Source organism: Nothoprocta perdicaria, unplaced genomic scaffold (assembly GCF_003342845.1).
Source record: "Nothoprocta perdicaria isolate Ctin4 unplaced genomic scaffold, notPer1 scaffold_26, whole genome shotgun sequence".
Lineage (NCBI taxonomy): Eukaryota > Metazoa > Chordata > Aves > Tinamiformes > Tinamidae > Nothoprocta > Nothoprocta perdicaria.
The window spans coordinates 4,347,265-4,362,138 of record NW_020455488.1 but is presented as its reverse complement, the minus strand read 5'-3'; the positions used below and the strand labels follow the sequence as shown (position 1 = coordinate 4,362,138).

The 14,874-nt window shown below is 40.6% G+C and overlaps 1 protein-coding gene across 2 annotated transcripts; it reads right to left on the bottom strand.

The window, feature by feature from the left end:
- Nucleotides 1–855: 855 nt before the first annotated feature.
- Nucleotides 856–13,792, bottom strand: DIS3L (DIS3 like exosome 3'-5' exoribonuclease). Of its 2 annotated transcripts, XM_026040569.1 has the most exons (17): nt 13,722–13,792; nt 11,651–11,804; nt 11,083–11,211; nt 10,630–10,765; nt 10,032–10,208; nt 9,368–9,446; nt 8,542–8,721; nt 6,995–7,164; nt 6,240–6,401; nt 5,320–5,567; nt 4,483–4,575; nt 3,362–3,895; nt 2,856–3,010; nt 2,573–2,751; nt 1,961–2,106; nt 1,330–1,504; nt 856–1,257 (listed from the first exon to the last, which is right to left on the bottom strand). In XM_026040569.1, the coding sequence occupies exons 2-17, from the start codon at nt 11,692–11,694 to the stop codon at nt 946–948; spliced, it is 2,919 nt and encodes a 972-aa protein (XP_025896354.1). In that variant the 5' UTR covers nt 11,695–11,804; nt 13,722–13,792; the 3' UTR covers nt 856–945. The 2 variants fall into 2 exon arrangements, with proteins under 2 accessions (XP_025896354.1, XP_025896355.1); XM_026040570.1 differs by lacking the exons at nt 9,368–9,446; nt 10,032–10,208; nt 10,630–10,765; ... (1 more) ...; nt 11,651–11,804; nt 13,722–13,792 and adding an exon at nt 9,144–9,271.
- Between the last annotated feature and the right edge of the window lie 1,082 nt (nt 13,793–14,874).

Sequence of the window (14,874 nt, the reverse complement as noted above, 5' to 3'; positions counted from 1 at the left end):
AGGGGATGGTGTTATGTATTGAAGCAGATGTCCTGCATTTTGTAATTCACCTACCAAATAAATAACAGTATTTTGTTCATATAAAATGGAAGTTACTAAATTTCAGAAATCAAAACTGAAAATAATGCGTAAGGTGCTTAACCGAAAAACATGGCATCATGAAGCAACTCAAACCTCCCAGCTAGGTACATCTCCTTACACAAACATACTAAGGGAATTAGTTATCATTTTTACTTCAGCTGGTCTTGCTCTCTYTTGAAATTCTGCTAATCTTCTCTTTGCAGTATCATTTTCCTTGCTACATCACCGAACCAGCCCTATGACCATTTTCCTTTTTGTTGAAGGAAGAAAATACTCCACGCTATTGCTATAATGTGCAAAGCAATTGCAAAGAYCTAAGCCAGCCCTCTACAGCACCCTCTGGCTGCCTCTTGTTTGTGAAAAAACGGGATCTTACATCTAGGAGGTACAAGGAATGTACAAGGTACATCTAGGAGGACAAGACTCGCAGAGCAGACAAAATAACTTAATTTCATTAGGAGGTAACCTCTGGGTAAGGAGGGAGGTGGAGGGTACTGCATTCTGGATTAGAGGAAAGGTTTTAGTTGAGTTAAGAACAGCTGTAGCAAGGACTAAGTGAGAAAAGATTTTAAGAATTTAATTTAGGGAGACTATTGGGAGGTAATTGCTTAAATCARCTTTTTTTGAATGATGTTTAAAATGATTCACCACACTAGCTTTAGTTTGGAAGATGAGCTTTATCATGTATAAATTCTTTTTAAAAGTTAGGTTTCATAATCAAAAATAGTTTTTTAAAAATAGATATTTAGTTTCRCATTAAAATGACTCGTGAAGATTTAAATACACTGCTTTTTTAAAAAATTAAAATCTTACAAAGTGAGTATGAACAAGATTGATAAAAGGCAGATACTGCTAGGAGACAGTTCAAGTTCTAATGTCAGCTGAAACGTCCAATAGAGCTAAATCCCTAATCTCTTCCAGCAGCTGGTATAAACTTGCTCCCTTTGTCTGGCAATACTCCCGATACTCTTCCTCAATTGCCTCCACTCCTGTTTTTTCTTGAGGATGCTGCGCTTCCTCTGCAGCCTTGCTCACTTCTTTTACTAATTCTGGTTTTGCCACGTTAGAAATCTTCTGGGAAACTTCTGTGTCTGAAGTCTCATATGGTGCAATCCTGATTATTTCAAGTTTGATCGTGTCAGCATGGCAGCGGGAAGAATGCACAAGTATTTTCACCTTAAAAGCAATATACAAATGTTATTTCTCATCATGCTATTTGAAGGAAGTAAAGGGAAATTAAATACTCACTGTAATGTGATCAAATAGACTTAATGTAATGGAGCCTCCAGAAGTTGTAGTGGAAGTAATTTTGTTCTGAAAGTGAAGAAGGGACCCAGGCTTCCACTCACAGTTGCTATCACCTTGACAGGAGATGACTAAACCTTCTTTGTTTTTCATATATGCAGCAGCTTTAATGCCGTATCTACAAGAAGCCAGAGAGAGGCTGTTAAAAGAGTTTTCACCCTTCTCAGTTCTACTAATTTGGAAACCAAAGGAAAGCTCTGAAAAAAAAAATCTTGCTAATAAATATTCTAGTCATTCTTCTGCTTTAATTGCTGCTTGAGCAAAAAGGTGCTAGAGCATTTAAAATATACACCTAATCTAATTGCAGAGGATCAGAGAGCGTTTCACTGTTAGGAAATGAATACTTTCTGGACAGAGTAGTCTTTCAGTGCCCTCATGAGAGCTCTTTTTTTTCCCCAAAGTCAATTCATAGAAAAGCGCTGTCTGGGCTCTATGACCAAAAATATAAACGCAGTCCTCACRCACCACCCAGCTATCTTATAAATGTTTCCTTCCTAACGGACCAGAAGCAGCCTCACAGCACTTCCACAACACGGCTTATTTTTAAATTCACTCCAAGCTCCGATCAACCTACCGTGGTACGAACACCAGGACACCATTGGTGCGGATGGAGTAAATGACGCCGTCCGCGAGGCAGCGCTCCTCCGGGTCCGCGCTCCCGTCACGGAAGTACCTGCACTGGAAAAGTTCCGTGGACTGCTTCTGAGCGTGCTGGGCTGCCTGAAATATCCCCAAAAAGACAACAAAACCAGTGAGAATTCTAAAAACCTTGTTTTCCTTTGATCTTTATATTTCTTTCTTCCATGACTGTACTCTTCTCTAGGCCTCCTAAAAAAATTATATCCAAATTGCAATCCTAGTTGTAGTACAGGTGAAGTGTGCAGGTACTATTGGAAGAAAAGAAATATTTAAGAGAGAAAACAACCGAATAATACAATAAGTATTTTTAATTATTTTTCTGATAAATTGCACAATTTTCTCATCAAGTTGCATACAACTTCCCAATTTTTTGTCTTTTCCCATGAGACCAAATGGACAACTTTCTCTGATATCCTTTTGTTGTTATTTAACATTAAAATGCTGTGAGACTATGTCAGTGTAGCACCCAAAAGCTGTGGTCAGGACTGGTTCCCGTTGCAGTGGACGGGATGCAAGCATGCAAGGACAGGCACACTGACCATCTTACCCTGTTTCTGTTATTAATGTGCCTACATAGCTCCTCAAGATCCTTATTGCCRAATGCATTATCCTTAACATCTCCTTTACTTTCCTTTGAGGTGGCTGCCATCAGCAGTCTGTGGACAACAATATCAGCGTATCTTCTAATCGGAGAAGTAAAATGTGTGTATTTATCCAAGGCAAGTCCTACAAATAAAAAAATGAAGCTGTGGTAAGAAAAAGCTGTCACAAACTCACTAGCAGTTTAGAAATAATACGAACAGCATTAAAAATAGCAAGTGACAGCATACCATAATGATGAAACTCTCCTTCAGGGCAAGAACCAGTTGAGAAGTACAGTGCATTAGACATGGCATGAGTGGCCATAGATCGCAAAAGTTTATTTACAATTGGATCCTGGGGGTCATCTGCTTTAGCCAGGGACTCRGCCAATGTTTTGTTAGACCTGTCCAAAAAAATATATATATATGTGTGTGTGTATGTGTATATATATATATATATACACACTACAGTTATGAAAATAAAGTGCCAAGAAGGCTATTACACAGCTTAACCATTACAGAGTAAAAAAACCTTATCAAATTACTTGMTATGTCCAAAATTATTCCGGTATTCACATTTTCAGCATTTCTGTTTAGGACATCATCTCCCACTTACTGAAAGCTAGTGGTAAAAAATTTAAGAATTGCCATGTAGTGTCTATTAACATTGATAGACAGAATTGTAATGGTTTGCAACAATACACCCAAGCAGTTAATTGTTTAATTAAAGCACTTAAGGTAAGCAGTAAAGATACCGTGTGTCTACTGAGAAACCTTTGGCACTGGCACATTGGCGAAGTTCAGAAAAAAACTCCTCTCGTGGTGGAGGGTGTTGACGCAGCAAAGCTTCCTGAGGGAATTTTTCTGCAATCTTTTTTGCCACCCAGTGGTTGGCGAGAATCATACATTCTGCCACAGTCTCGTGTACTTCCAGTGGCTGCTTGGGGATGAGATCCTGGATATTTTTTTTATCATCCAGCTGCACTCTGATTTCTACCCCTTCCAGCTCCAGAGCACCACAGCTGTCCCGCTTAGCCCTAACACGTCGTGCTATGTCAGTCAATTTTGATATTGCCCAGACCAGCTCTGTCAACTTCTTTTTTCTAGTTCTTTCATCCAAGTCCTTCAGTTCCACGATATCAGCAACAACGCTTGTGTCTCCATCTAATAATCCTTGTGCTGCTTCGTAGACCAGCTTGTATGCAGACCGAATGATGCTTTTGTTGTAGGAGACGCCCAGGATTTCGTAAGACTCTTCATCTAGTTCCCACATGACACTTACAGCATACCTTAAAGATAAAATCAGAATCTATCAGCAGTTCTGGTTGCCTTACACTAGCATTGCAAGCCCAAACTATTACAAATATTCTATGATTCTATGATTTCTTTCTGTAATATTTTCCTTTTTTTTTTTCTTCATGAAGCAAATAGTGCTCAGCAATGCCACTGACTGAAGCACTTGCCTTTCAGTACCACATACTGAATAAATCTGAATAATAACATCAGCAGTAGTATCAATCTTCTTGCCCTAAATATAAAGCCACATCTGTTTTAAAGCACAGTTTCACTGTTCTGGTTGTATTTTTATTCATTTTTACTTTATTATCTCAGCCAGATGTGCCCACTATTAATGTATGTGTATTCTGTATATCCTCATATATGCCAGACAAACAACCCTTTAACTTGCAAAATAGGATAGCAGCGTGTTTGAAGAATAGGGCAACAGTAGAAAATAYGAGCTTTCACGTGGCTACTTTTTCACTTTGGGATTTAGAAACAATGCAAAAAACCCACACTCTTCCTAGAGACATTGGTAGAGACATTTTTACATGTAAAAATCTTTCTTTTTTCTTTTGTTGAAAAATACAAACGTTACCTATCAACTCCACTAAGAAGAGAGCAGACGTCGGCACTCAGCACGGAGGGCAGCATGTCATATCGTCGGTCTGCTAAGTAGTAAGTCGTGGCCCTGAGGAACAAAGCACATGCACTGGTGTCCAAGCAGCATTCATAGGTGCAGACCCCTTGGGTAGCTCACGGTGTGAACACAGCTTCACAAACCATGACACGTGGCATGACTTTGGAAGATTATTCTTAAACAATACACACTTGCAGCATAAAAGTCAAATTACTTAATAATTTGTATAGAATAGGCTAATTCTGTGTCCTTCTATCTACAGCTTCCATGAAGAGCAGCGCTAGGGGTGTACATGTTCAACTAAGAATGGGTTACYTAGTGGCTCTACCAAACTATCAAACATCTCTGACATATTAAAACACAAAATAGAGCCTGTGCTCTGGACTACACCTGAAATTAATATAAGATTATTTCTGTTTTGAAGGTGTTCTGTGTTCTGGAAAAAGACTCATTCACTTTGAAAGCCCATAAGCAATGTGTAAATAATTTAAATCATAAATGATGAGGAMTATAAAGCAAAAATGGTGATTAAGAAGAGATGAACTTGTATCATGACTTCGTGGAAAACAGCAATTTCAGAAAAAAAAACGTAATGCAGTATGTCTGAAAGCTCCTTCTGTCACAAGCTTACTTTGTCCAAATGCAAGCTGAATACTTCTAGGAATTATTTTTAATAATCTCCTTCCATGGTCAGGAACTCTTTCAAAAGAGGCAACAGACTTCTAAGTGCTTCTTTAGAGCAGCATTACAATCTTGAAGCTCCACACATTTCATATTTTTTAGATAATAACTTACCTTGCTCTAGCCTCAACATCAGTGTAAGAATTTACTGCCACAAAATGGGTTACATCTGCAATGTGGACCCCTAACTCCAGGTTCCCGTTAGGCAGAGTTCTAACGGACAGGGCGTCATCCACATCCTCGCAGCCTTTTGGGTCTATGCTGAATATCAAGTGCGTTTCTCTCAGGTCAGCGCGTTTTTTTTCCTCCTCTGGATTCACTTTCCAAGGATTCTTTGAAGAACTCAGAGGCATTTCACTCATCTGCACAAAAACATTATCCACGATCATAGAGTTACATGTTCTTAAAGAGGTATACAAGTTAGATACAATTAGTTTTTCCCCTTCTACTATGCCAACACTTTTACATCACTGCATTTTTTCATTCTTGTCTAATTCCTCTTTGCCTTATCCAARTCAATTATTTTACAGAAAGTATGAACCAATCTAAAAGAATACTGCACATGCTAAGAACAGATGATATTAGTGCAGTGATTCTATGGCTCTAGTGGACACCAACCGTGCATTTGGGGTTTTTACATTCATCTTTGCTGTGACAGCTGGTCCCTACCTGGTTCAAGACAAAGGGCATTATGGTGATTTCAGTATGTCTAGGCCTTTAGAATCATTACCACAGACACAGATTACAGAAAACATTATTTAAAGGTGTATCTCAAATTAGAATCAAAAGTTTGCAATTTTCTCCCCAGAGTAAACAGATTATATTAAAATCACTCTTTACTTGAAGTTTCATGGTATCTTAAGAACCACTACTGACATGCAAAAGTAATATTAGAGAAATATTCTATCCATAGTTTCCAGCTTTCAAAAATCTGTGAGCAACCTAACTCYCTCAGCTGTAACTGGGTCCCTCTTTTTTAGGAGTATCACCTGGAAAATCAACAGAAAAGAATGTGCCTAAACACAAAGACTAACCTGGATTTCTGAAAAGGGGGCAACAGAAATGCTGTTCTCCACGAGGATGGCTGCAATTTCCCCTTCAAGATCTCCAATTCTTCCCAAAACTCTCACGAAGTGTCCATTTGGATATACAGATGTTGATTCCCAAGAATCAATTCGCACAACTACTCTGTAGTCCTGCAGCAAGACAATTCTTCTGTTAGAACTTCAATCTACTCCTGACAAGTCATCAAAATAAACACTCATCGAGGGGCAAACAGTGCAATCCAAAGTGATGGGCAACTCTGAAACTTTAATAATAGGGAGAAAGAAACCCACAATGTGAAATACACAAACAGCTGCTGAGAATTACATTTCTTTCCTCATCAAAGACCCATTTGGGCTCATTATAGAGACAATGTATGTATTTTTAAAATATAAAAAAAAGCAAAACCAAGCTGTACACACATTTTCTTAATGTGTACACATATGTGTGTACACACATAACCCCTAACTTAACAGAAAAACTAAAGCAGGTATTAGATAAATGCTAGGGTCCCCGGATAGTGACCCAAATTCAGAAGTCAAATAAGCTTTCTTACCTGAAGGCGATGCAATTCTGACAGGTGTTGAGCACATTACTTTAAGGCAGAACTCAGACCGCTCTGGCAGACTTAATTTGATCAATAGTTTTACCCCTCCTTTTTGCTTTGGAAAAACTTAATTAGAGTACATGAAACCGRCACAATTTTAAAGGAATACAAAATACAGAAGCACTCATGTCAAACTACCTGTAGTGTTTCAGCTTGGTGGGTGCTGATCCGGATTTTGGGAATTCTGTAGTCCCAAGGTGTAACAAGAACTTTCTGAGCGTTTGTCCCCTGGGACGGGCTCTCTTCTTTGGATGGGAAAGTGACCACATAATCCCTCCAGYTCCTTTGAATGATTCCAATGACTTTGCCTTTAAATAAGGAACATTGTTTGCTATACATTAAATAGTTAAAAGAGCACAGGAAAGCAAATGTGTGCAAGGTGCAGATGATTCATTATTTTGTAATATGAACTAAGGTATGTACAAACCTCCATTACAAGCACTAACAAGACACACTAGCAGACCATCCTGGTCATAAGCCTACTGCAATAAACCAGAGGTCTAATGCAATCTAAATAGCACTTACACAACTACTGCACTATTTAACAATCAAACGTGTTTCACTCAAAATCAGTAAGTTTGTTATAAATTACAATTGGCACAGCTACATTTATGCACYGTCCTTCTTTCAAAGGAGATTAACCTATTTTATACATTTAAATTGATACAGTGCAGAACTAGAGAGACTTAAGAGAGTCTTTTACCAAAATGTTGCCAATTAAAAAAAAAAAAAACTCAAGAAAAACCCACAAAAGCATTTAACAGCAAAGACCATAATCACACAGCATTTCATTGCAGGAAAAGAAGAACTAATCTCCTAAACTTTTATCTCTGAGCTCAGCAAACTCAAAGGACTTCATGAAGGTAGCTACACCCACCGAGAAACATTTTCAAATAAGAGTCAGAGTTCCCAGGATATATTGGCATGACAGACTGTGGTGAGAGCGGGATACTTCCTCACTCACAAAAGCTTTAGACTTGAATGTTAYCTGAATTCAAGGAAGAGGAGTGGTGACCATGCAGTATAATCACTGGAGATACTGAATAATTTAACTGCATGCTCTGTAAATGGGTCTGTATTAGAATGACAGTTCATGTTTTGAGGAGCTGTGAAGAGCGACAGCATGTGTTTGGATGGCAAAGCATCCAAGATTTTATCTTCTGGGCCAACACCATTGTAACTAGCAAGTTTTTAAATAAAGTGATTTAATTAATAAGAATTCATCTAAGTTTGAATTCCAAGTGTTTTCTGTGGTAATACTGCAAGTTAGACTGATGCTACCATCTGTTGACAAGTTTGATGAGCATCTTGCCATTATAACGTCCCACTTTCAGTCAAATAACCTTATTAAATCAAATGTTTCAAATGAGAAATAGCTTTTTTTTCAATCACAGTTATCTACTGAAGACTCTACTTTTGGAAGATACAATGATTTCAGCTATTTTGAGAATAGAACTAGGTAAAAAGTGGTTTTTTTGCAAATACAAAAAGAAAAAAAARGAATAAGTCTAGTGGCCTTATTTTTTAGGTGTGTTAGAACACCTTAATTTGGCATAAGCATTTGGAATTTATTATGGTGCAAAAACGTGACACAAATCTGGGAAGGGACTATATAATGAAGAGTAGAACATAGTTCAGACCAAGGCAATGAAGAATTCTTAAAGAAATACCATCCTGCASTTCACCTGTGGGCATAGGGTCACCAGTGGGGTCTGCAGGTGTTCTATCCTCAGTTTCATTTTCACAAAGGGCAACAGTTCTTCCTTTCCACTCATGCGAGGGCAGCAGCTCAACAGCTACCACATCACCATGGATTGCACGATTTCGAGCTTTGGCTCCATAAATAAGTATGTCACTCTGAAGTTCTAAATGTARAACAAAAAGAAACAAAATCATAAGCAGCTAAAAAATGAAATCTCTCCAGCCCTGACAGCACTCTGCTGAAATAACAGTTTGCAGATTACATTTTTTTAATATGATTTCTTTCAAAATAAGACTATTGGAAAATACCAAATGTTGCTTTTTTTTTTTTTTTTTAATGTAGGTGAACTCTTGGATAAAAGCTTTCATAGGCTATAATGAGTTCATTGTTCTTATGCAGGAGCTTTGCAAACGCTTCAATCACAACAGAAGTTAAGAGCAGAGCACAAAGATAACAAAAAGATGACAGTGTTCGACTTGAGATCTAGAGAAACCCATTAACAGCACAGATGAATCTAAAACATTATGGYCAAAGGTACTAGGAAAGGGGAAGGTGGAAACACAGCTTATTGTTTTTCCAAGAGACCTTGTGGAATAATCTTCCACATCCTTTCTGGTTCATGAAGTAAATTCCATTACTGCAGTATCTCTGTGTTCATCTTCTTAATAGCTGCACCAGTCCAAGCGGGACTGCGGTAAGCACAGCTAATTTCTTAGTTTATTTTTTCCTTGGCAGCAGATTGTAGATTGATACAGAACATGGAATTCTCCCCCCAAAATCAAGGAGACATCATCTCATTGTATTTTCACCTGTTTCTTTGCTGCCAACTCCTTGAAGTCGAACAAAAGCTTCCAACTGCGCTCGATGCTTATTGACATTTAAGATACCCTAAAAGAAAGTAATAAACTGTTAAAAAAAAATATACACTTCAAAAGTGCCTATTTTAAAGTACAAAATTTGTGGATTTCAACTTTTTTTTTTTTTTTTTTTTTTACAAATTAGTAGCTTTTATTGATATGTGGATTATTTGAAATTCATTGATATACCTGATATCATTCCTAGTCACTCAACTTACAGCAATAGCACAAATCAATCTGAAGAAAAATCCACTGCAAACTGCAAATCATCAATAACAAACTCTCATGTGCACACTCACAAGAGCACGTAAGTACARAAAATACTTCGACATTCCCAGGCGCTATTCCCTGTGCAGCTCGCTATTTGAGAGGAAAAGAATGGGAATAAATATCTTTGCTGATTATTCCTTAGCTAACTTCAATAATCAAGTTTTTTTACAGTCCCTCTCTTCCAAACTCTGTCTTTTTTGATGGCTTTCTCTTTTCCAAAATATCCTTTTTTCCTTTTCCCACTATAGTGATATTCTTCTAACCAGTTTAATTTAGGAAACTTAAGGGACATACCACCCAAGAGTGCACGGATTGTTCTGTGTATGCTCTCTAAATAACAAGTTACCTGTATGTATCTTCCAGATTTGACCCCAGCTTCCAGTATTTCCATAGGTAAGTGCTCAGGATACTCTTTTCCATTATTTTCTTGACTTTCACTCTCCCGTTCACGACGAGCTTGAGTTATTGACTCAAAGAGCTCATGAGCAGCTTTCAAGTCAGGCCAAAAGTTGTCCAAGTAATTCTGTATGCACATACATAAATAGGTTTGAGAGGCTCCTCTTCTTTTAATAATGCTTCATTTGTTAAGCTATCRTGTGTTATTCTCTACCATTTTTTCTCAGTGGTAATCATGTATCTGTTCTGAACACCACATGCTTATTCCAGATTCAACCCAGTACACTGGCTGACTACAACAACAAAAAAATATTACTGTTAAGATACTATAGTAGACTAGAGATTCACTAAGTTTTATTGCCAATATACCTCTGGACAAGCCCCCATTATTATTTTCACAGATTTTATACTATTCTGTACACTGCATTTGGACCACTTCCCACTTTCTCAGAGACATTATATGTATATACATGTATACGTATTATATATGTCATGTATGTGTATATACATGCATGTATATATATGTATATATATTTCTGATACGTCACCTTGAAGGAAATCACAAACACTCCTTCCGTTTCATTTCCATACCGCCTGATGGCATCTTCATCTTCTGTTACCATAACAAGTGGCATCTGCCCCAAGCAGTGATTATAATACCAGACTGTTGCATTATAAATACTCCTAGAAAAGCAAAGTTTGACCAAGATTTCTGACATATCCCATTTGCTACTGGCAGGCATACACATGAGAAGAATATATAAAGCTGCATTTTTTTCTAAAAAAAAAAAAAGTATATAAAGCTGCTCTATTTTGCTAAGAAAAAATAATCGCAATTGTAATCTTAATCACAAAAGGACAACTTAGACTTTCAACTGTTGTGAACTATTTTAGAACTAAGCAGAGCAAGAGAACCAGTTCATACATATCCAATGCCCGACAACATTTCCAAACACAATGTCATAATGGTCTTGTACGAAGTCGGATCAGCTAAAACAAACCTGGTCTGCCATTTCTCCATGGATTCTCCCTTCTCTCTTGGCACATAGGAATGCTGATGGAACTCATTAGCAAACACAATGCAGTCATGACGGGCATCCTTTACTAGATTTCGCAATTTGTTGTACTGTCTGGAATAAAAAGAAAGACAAATCTGGCCTTGTGATTTCTTTTGATAATGCCATGTTAACTCCAGTTGAAAGTAAAACTGAAAGACTCAATGAAAATCAAAGAATTCTAACAGTGCAAGACTAAATCTCATCATTCATAAAGGCATTTATTCTTAAATTCCACCATTGACGACAAAACTCTAAAAGTCATCTGTAATAAGATTTTTTAAATTTCTATAATGGATGCTTCATTTTTTTAACCACATTTGTGATACAATACACAAGAATTTTTTTCCAACAAGACCATTCATAGCTCTTTCCCAGAACTATATCGAAACTCTTGAAAGACTTAAAGACAAATTAAGCATTCTGTACTTATACATATTTTACAAACTTAACATCTTCAATTTTTTTATTTATTTTTTTTTATAATAACAGTAAGTTATTATAGGGCAAGTACCTGCGGCCTTTTTGATGTTGCACAGCTTGACATGCTGTTTGCATGAAAATAATGCCTTTCAGCTCTGGAAACTCCAGAATCTCAAGGTAATCTTGAGCCACCTTCCAGTCGGGGACAACATAATGAGTCACATCATCTGACAACAACTTGCCATCTAAAATACAATTTAAAGATTTAAACTTTCAAYTGCAGTATTAAATAAAAATACTGTCAAATGTGAAGAAATCCTAGCTGTGTATCTTCAAAGATATATCTGTTTTTCTAAGGAACAGAATTTGAATGACTGTGATGGTGCAATTCTATGATATAATTTCTACAGTTTGTGTCTCACCACTTTTATTACCACTGATCCAAAGATTTTGTGCAAATTCTATCTAAATGATTGAAAAAAAAAAAGAGTCTGGTTTCATGACAAAGAAAATATCACTTGAGAAGTGCAGGTAATAGTCCAATTTTCTTTATTTCCAAATAAAAACAGAGATTATACATCTGCTACAGAAAATCTTTCTGTGGAATCATCTAAACTCACAATATTTCCATTAGACTCTTTCCACAGACTTTAGCATTTAACACTATCCACTTACAGCAGGCGCTTTTCTGTATTGACATAAAAGGTTACACATAAAAGTGCGTCTGGAGTACTTGCAGCATACAACCGTATTTTACAATAGTATTAGTATTTTATAATAGCGTACTGGAGTACACTGTTGTAAAGAGAAGAGGCTCTCCAATTAATTATCATCACCATAGTTAATTCTGACAAAAGACACCTCATCCTTTGACCRTATTTCCTCAAAATATGAAAACCAAAACAAATTCATCACAAATCTATTGGTGTTTTTTTAATCAATAATTCAGAAGAGGATTAAGAGTGCAATGCCACTCAAAGATTTATGCAATCAGCTCATGTTAAGCTATCCTTGCTCAACATACACATCTAGACCAGAATAACTAAGCAGGCCATTAAAAATATCCACAGAGGTGATTTATGCGGGCAGGTTCCCACAGGGCATGAAATACGTTTGCTCAGCACAGTCTGAGGAGCAGGGAGTGAAAACAAACRTCCACTGGGCTCCTGATTTACCGAGAATATCCACAGAGAGGCACATTCCAGCATGGATACGGCACTGGAGTCCAGAAGTTAGACACGGAGAGAGAGGCAAGGACCTGCTCTGCTCTGGGCCCGCAACTTGTCCTTAGGGACATAACCCAAGGAATAATCTCTAGGGAATTCATAACCAGGGCATTAACATCTAACACATCCCCGTGGCTTCCACACCCGTCACGGAGCCCCAGCTACAACCTTGTCCTGCTGTCCCAATATAATAACAACAATAATAGTAATAATAACATTATTATTAATAATAATAATATATCCTGCACTACCTGCTGCAATTCACAACAGGCACCTCAAATCAGAACTGAGGTGACTGTTCAGCAGAAAACCTGTTAAGATACTTTATTTTAAAAAGCATTTACAGTATTTTAAACCATTAAAAACTTTAACAGTTTAACAATACAAAAATACTTCGAGGTATTTAGAATTTAAATGCCATGTTAATTGTTGTTGACTTTTCTTGCAGCAAATGTTGTTGTTATTTAACAACAACAGCACAGAAATGTCAGYGAACCTTGTCACCGTGATCTGTGATGTACACAACAGCTCGGCTGTATGTGGAAACAACAGGAAAAACACAAAACACAAGCGAAATCCCAGGGGCCGGCTGGGGTGCCCCGAAACGGCCAGTATTCAGACCGAATCACTATTACTATTCAAACCAAATACCTGCTGATGCTGAATTACACAAGCTCGAGGATACTCGCTTGGAAAACGGAGGTAGAGGGGTTGTTCCCACCGTATAAACCACCACCCTAAAGGAATTRAGGCTTTTTTAAGAGCCCGAAACAAGGCGCAAACACAAGGGCGTTAAACGCCAGATCAAACTTCCACGATCCCTCTCAGCCTTTTACCCCCGCGCGCAAACACGCGTTTACAGCGAAACGGACGGGTGGTTCCGCGCGGCCCGGCCCGGTCCCGGCCCGGCGCATCCCGCCCGCGGGGCCTGCTCACCGCGCGGGCAGGCGGCGCCGCACAGGCCGCTGCGGCAGGGCACGTCTGGCCGCAGGTAGTGCTCGCGCACGACGCGCACCGAGCGGCCCTGCTGGCCCCGCAGCTGCAGCACTTTCTCCGTGCGTTGCATGGTGGAGCCGCCACCGCCGCTAGGCCCGGCCCGGCGCTGCGCGGCTCATGGCGCGGGCGGGCGGTACGACCGAGCTGGGCTGCGCCTCCCGCTTCGGGGGGCGGGACTGGGCAGCGAGCGGCACGGCCATGAGGGGAGAGGCGGGGAGGAGCCAGCGGAGCGGGGCGGCTGCGAAGGGAGAGGCGGGGAGGAGCCGGGAGAACGAGGCGGCTCCGAGGGGAGAGGCGGGAAGGAGCCGGGGGAACGAGGCGGCGCTGAGGGGAGAGGCGGGGAGGAGCCGGGAGAACGAGGCGGCGCTGAGGGGAGAGGCGGGGAGGAGCCGGGAGAACGAGGCGGCGCCGAGGGGAGAGGCGGGAAGGAGCCGGGGGAACGAGGCGGCGCCGAGGGGAGAGGCGGGGAGGAGCCGGGAGAACGAGGCGGCGCCGAGGGGAGAGGCGGGAAGGAGCCGGGAGAACGAGGCGGCGCCGAGGGGAGAGGCGGGGAGGAGCCGGGAGAACGAGGCGGCGCTGAGGGGAGAGGCGGGAAGGAGTCAGGGAATGAGGCGGCGCCGAGGGGAGAGGCGGGAAGAAGCCGGGGGAACGAGGCGGCTCCGAGGGGAGAGGCGGGGAGGAGCCAGGGAATGAGGCGGCACGGAGGGGAGAGGCGGGAAGGAGCCGGGGGAACGAGGCGGCTTCGAGGGGAGAGGCGGGGAGGAGCCGGGAGAACGAGGCGGCGCCGAGGGGAGAGGCGGGAAGGAGCCAGGGAATGAGACGGCGCCGAGGGGAGAGGCGGGAAGGAGCTGAGGCGGCCGGAGTCGCTCTGAGGGGAGAGGTGGCAACGAGATGAGGGCACCTGGGACGACTCTGAGGAGAGAGGCGGGAAGGAACCGAGGCGGCTCTGAGGGAAGAGGCGGCAACRTGATGAGGGCACCCAGGGCAGCTTTGAGAGGCTAAGGGCAGATTGGAGTTTGTGGGCTGAGGGGATGTGGGAGCCTCGAGGCAGAGCTGGGAGCAGCGCTGAGGGGGCGCCCGGTCTCATCCGAGC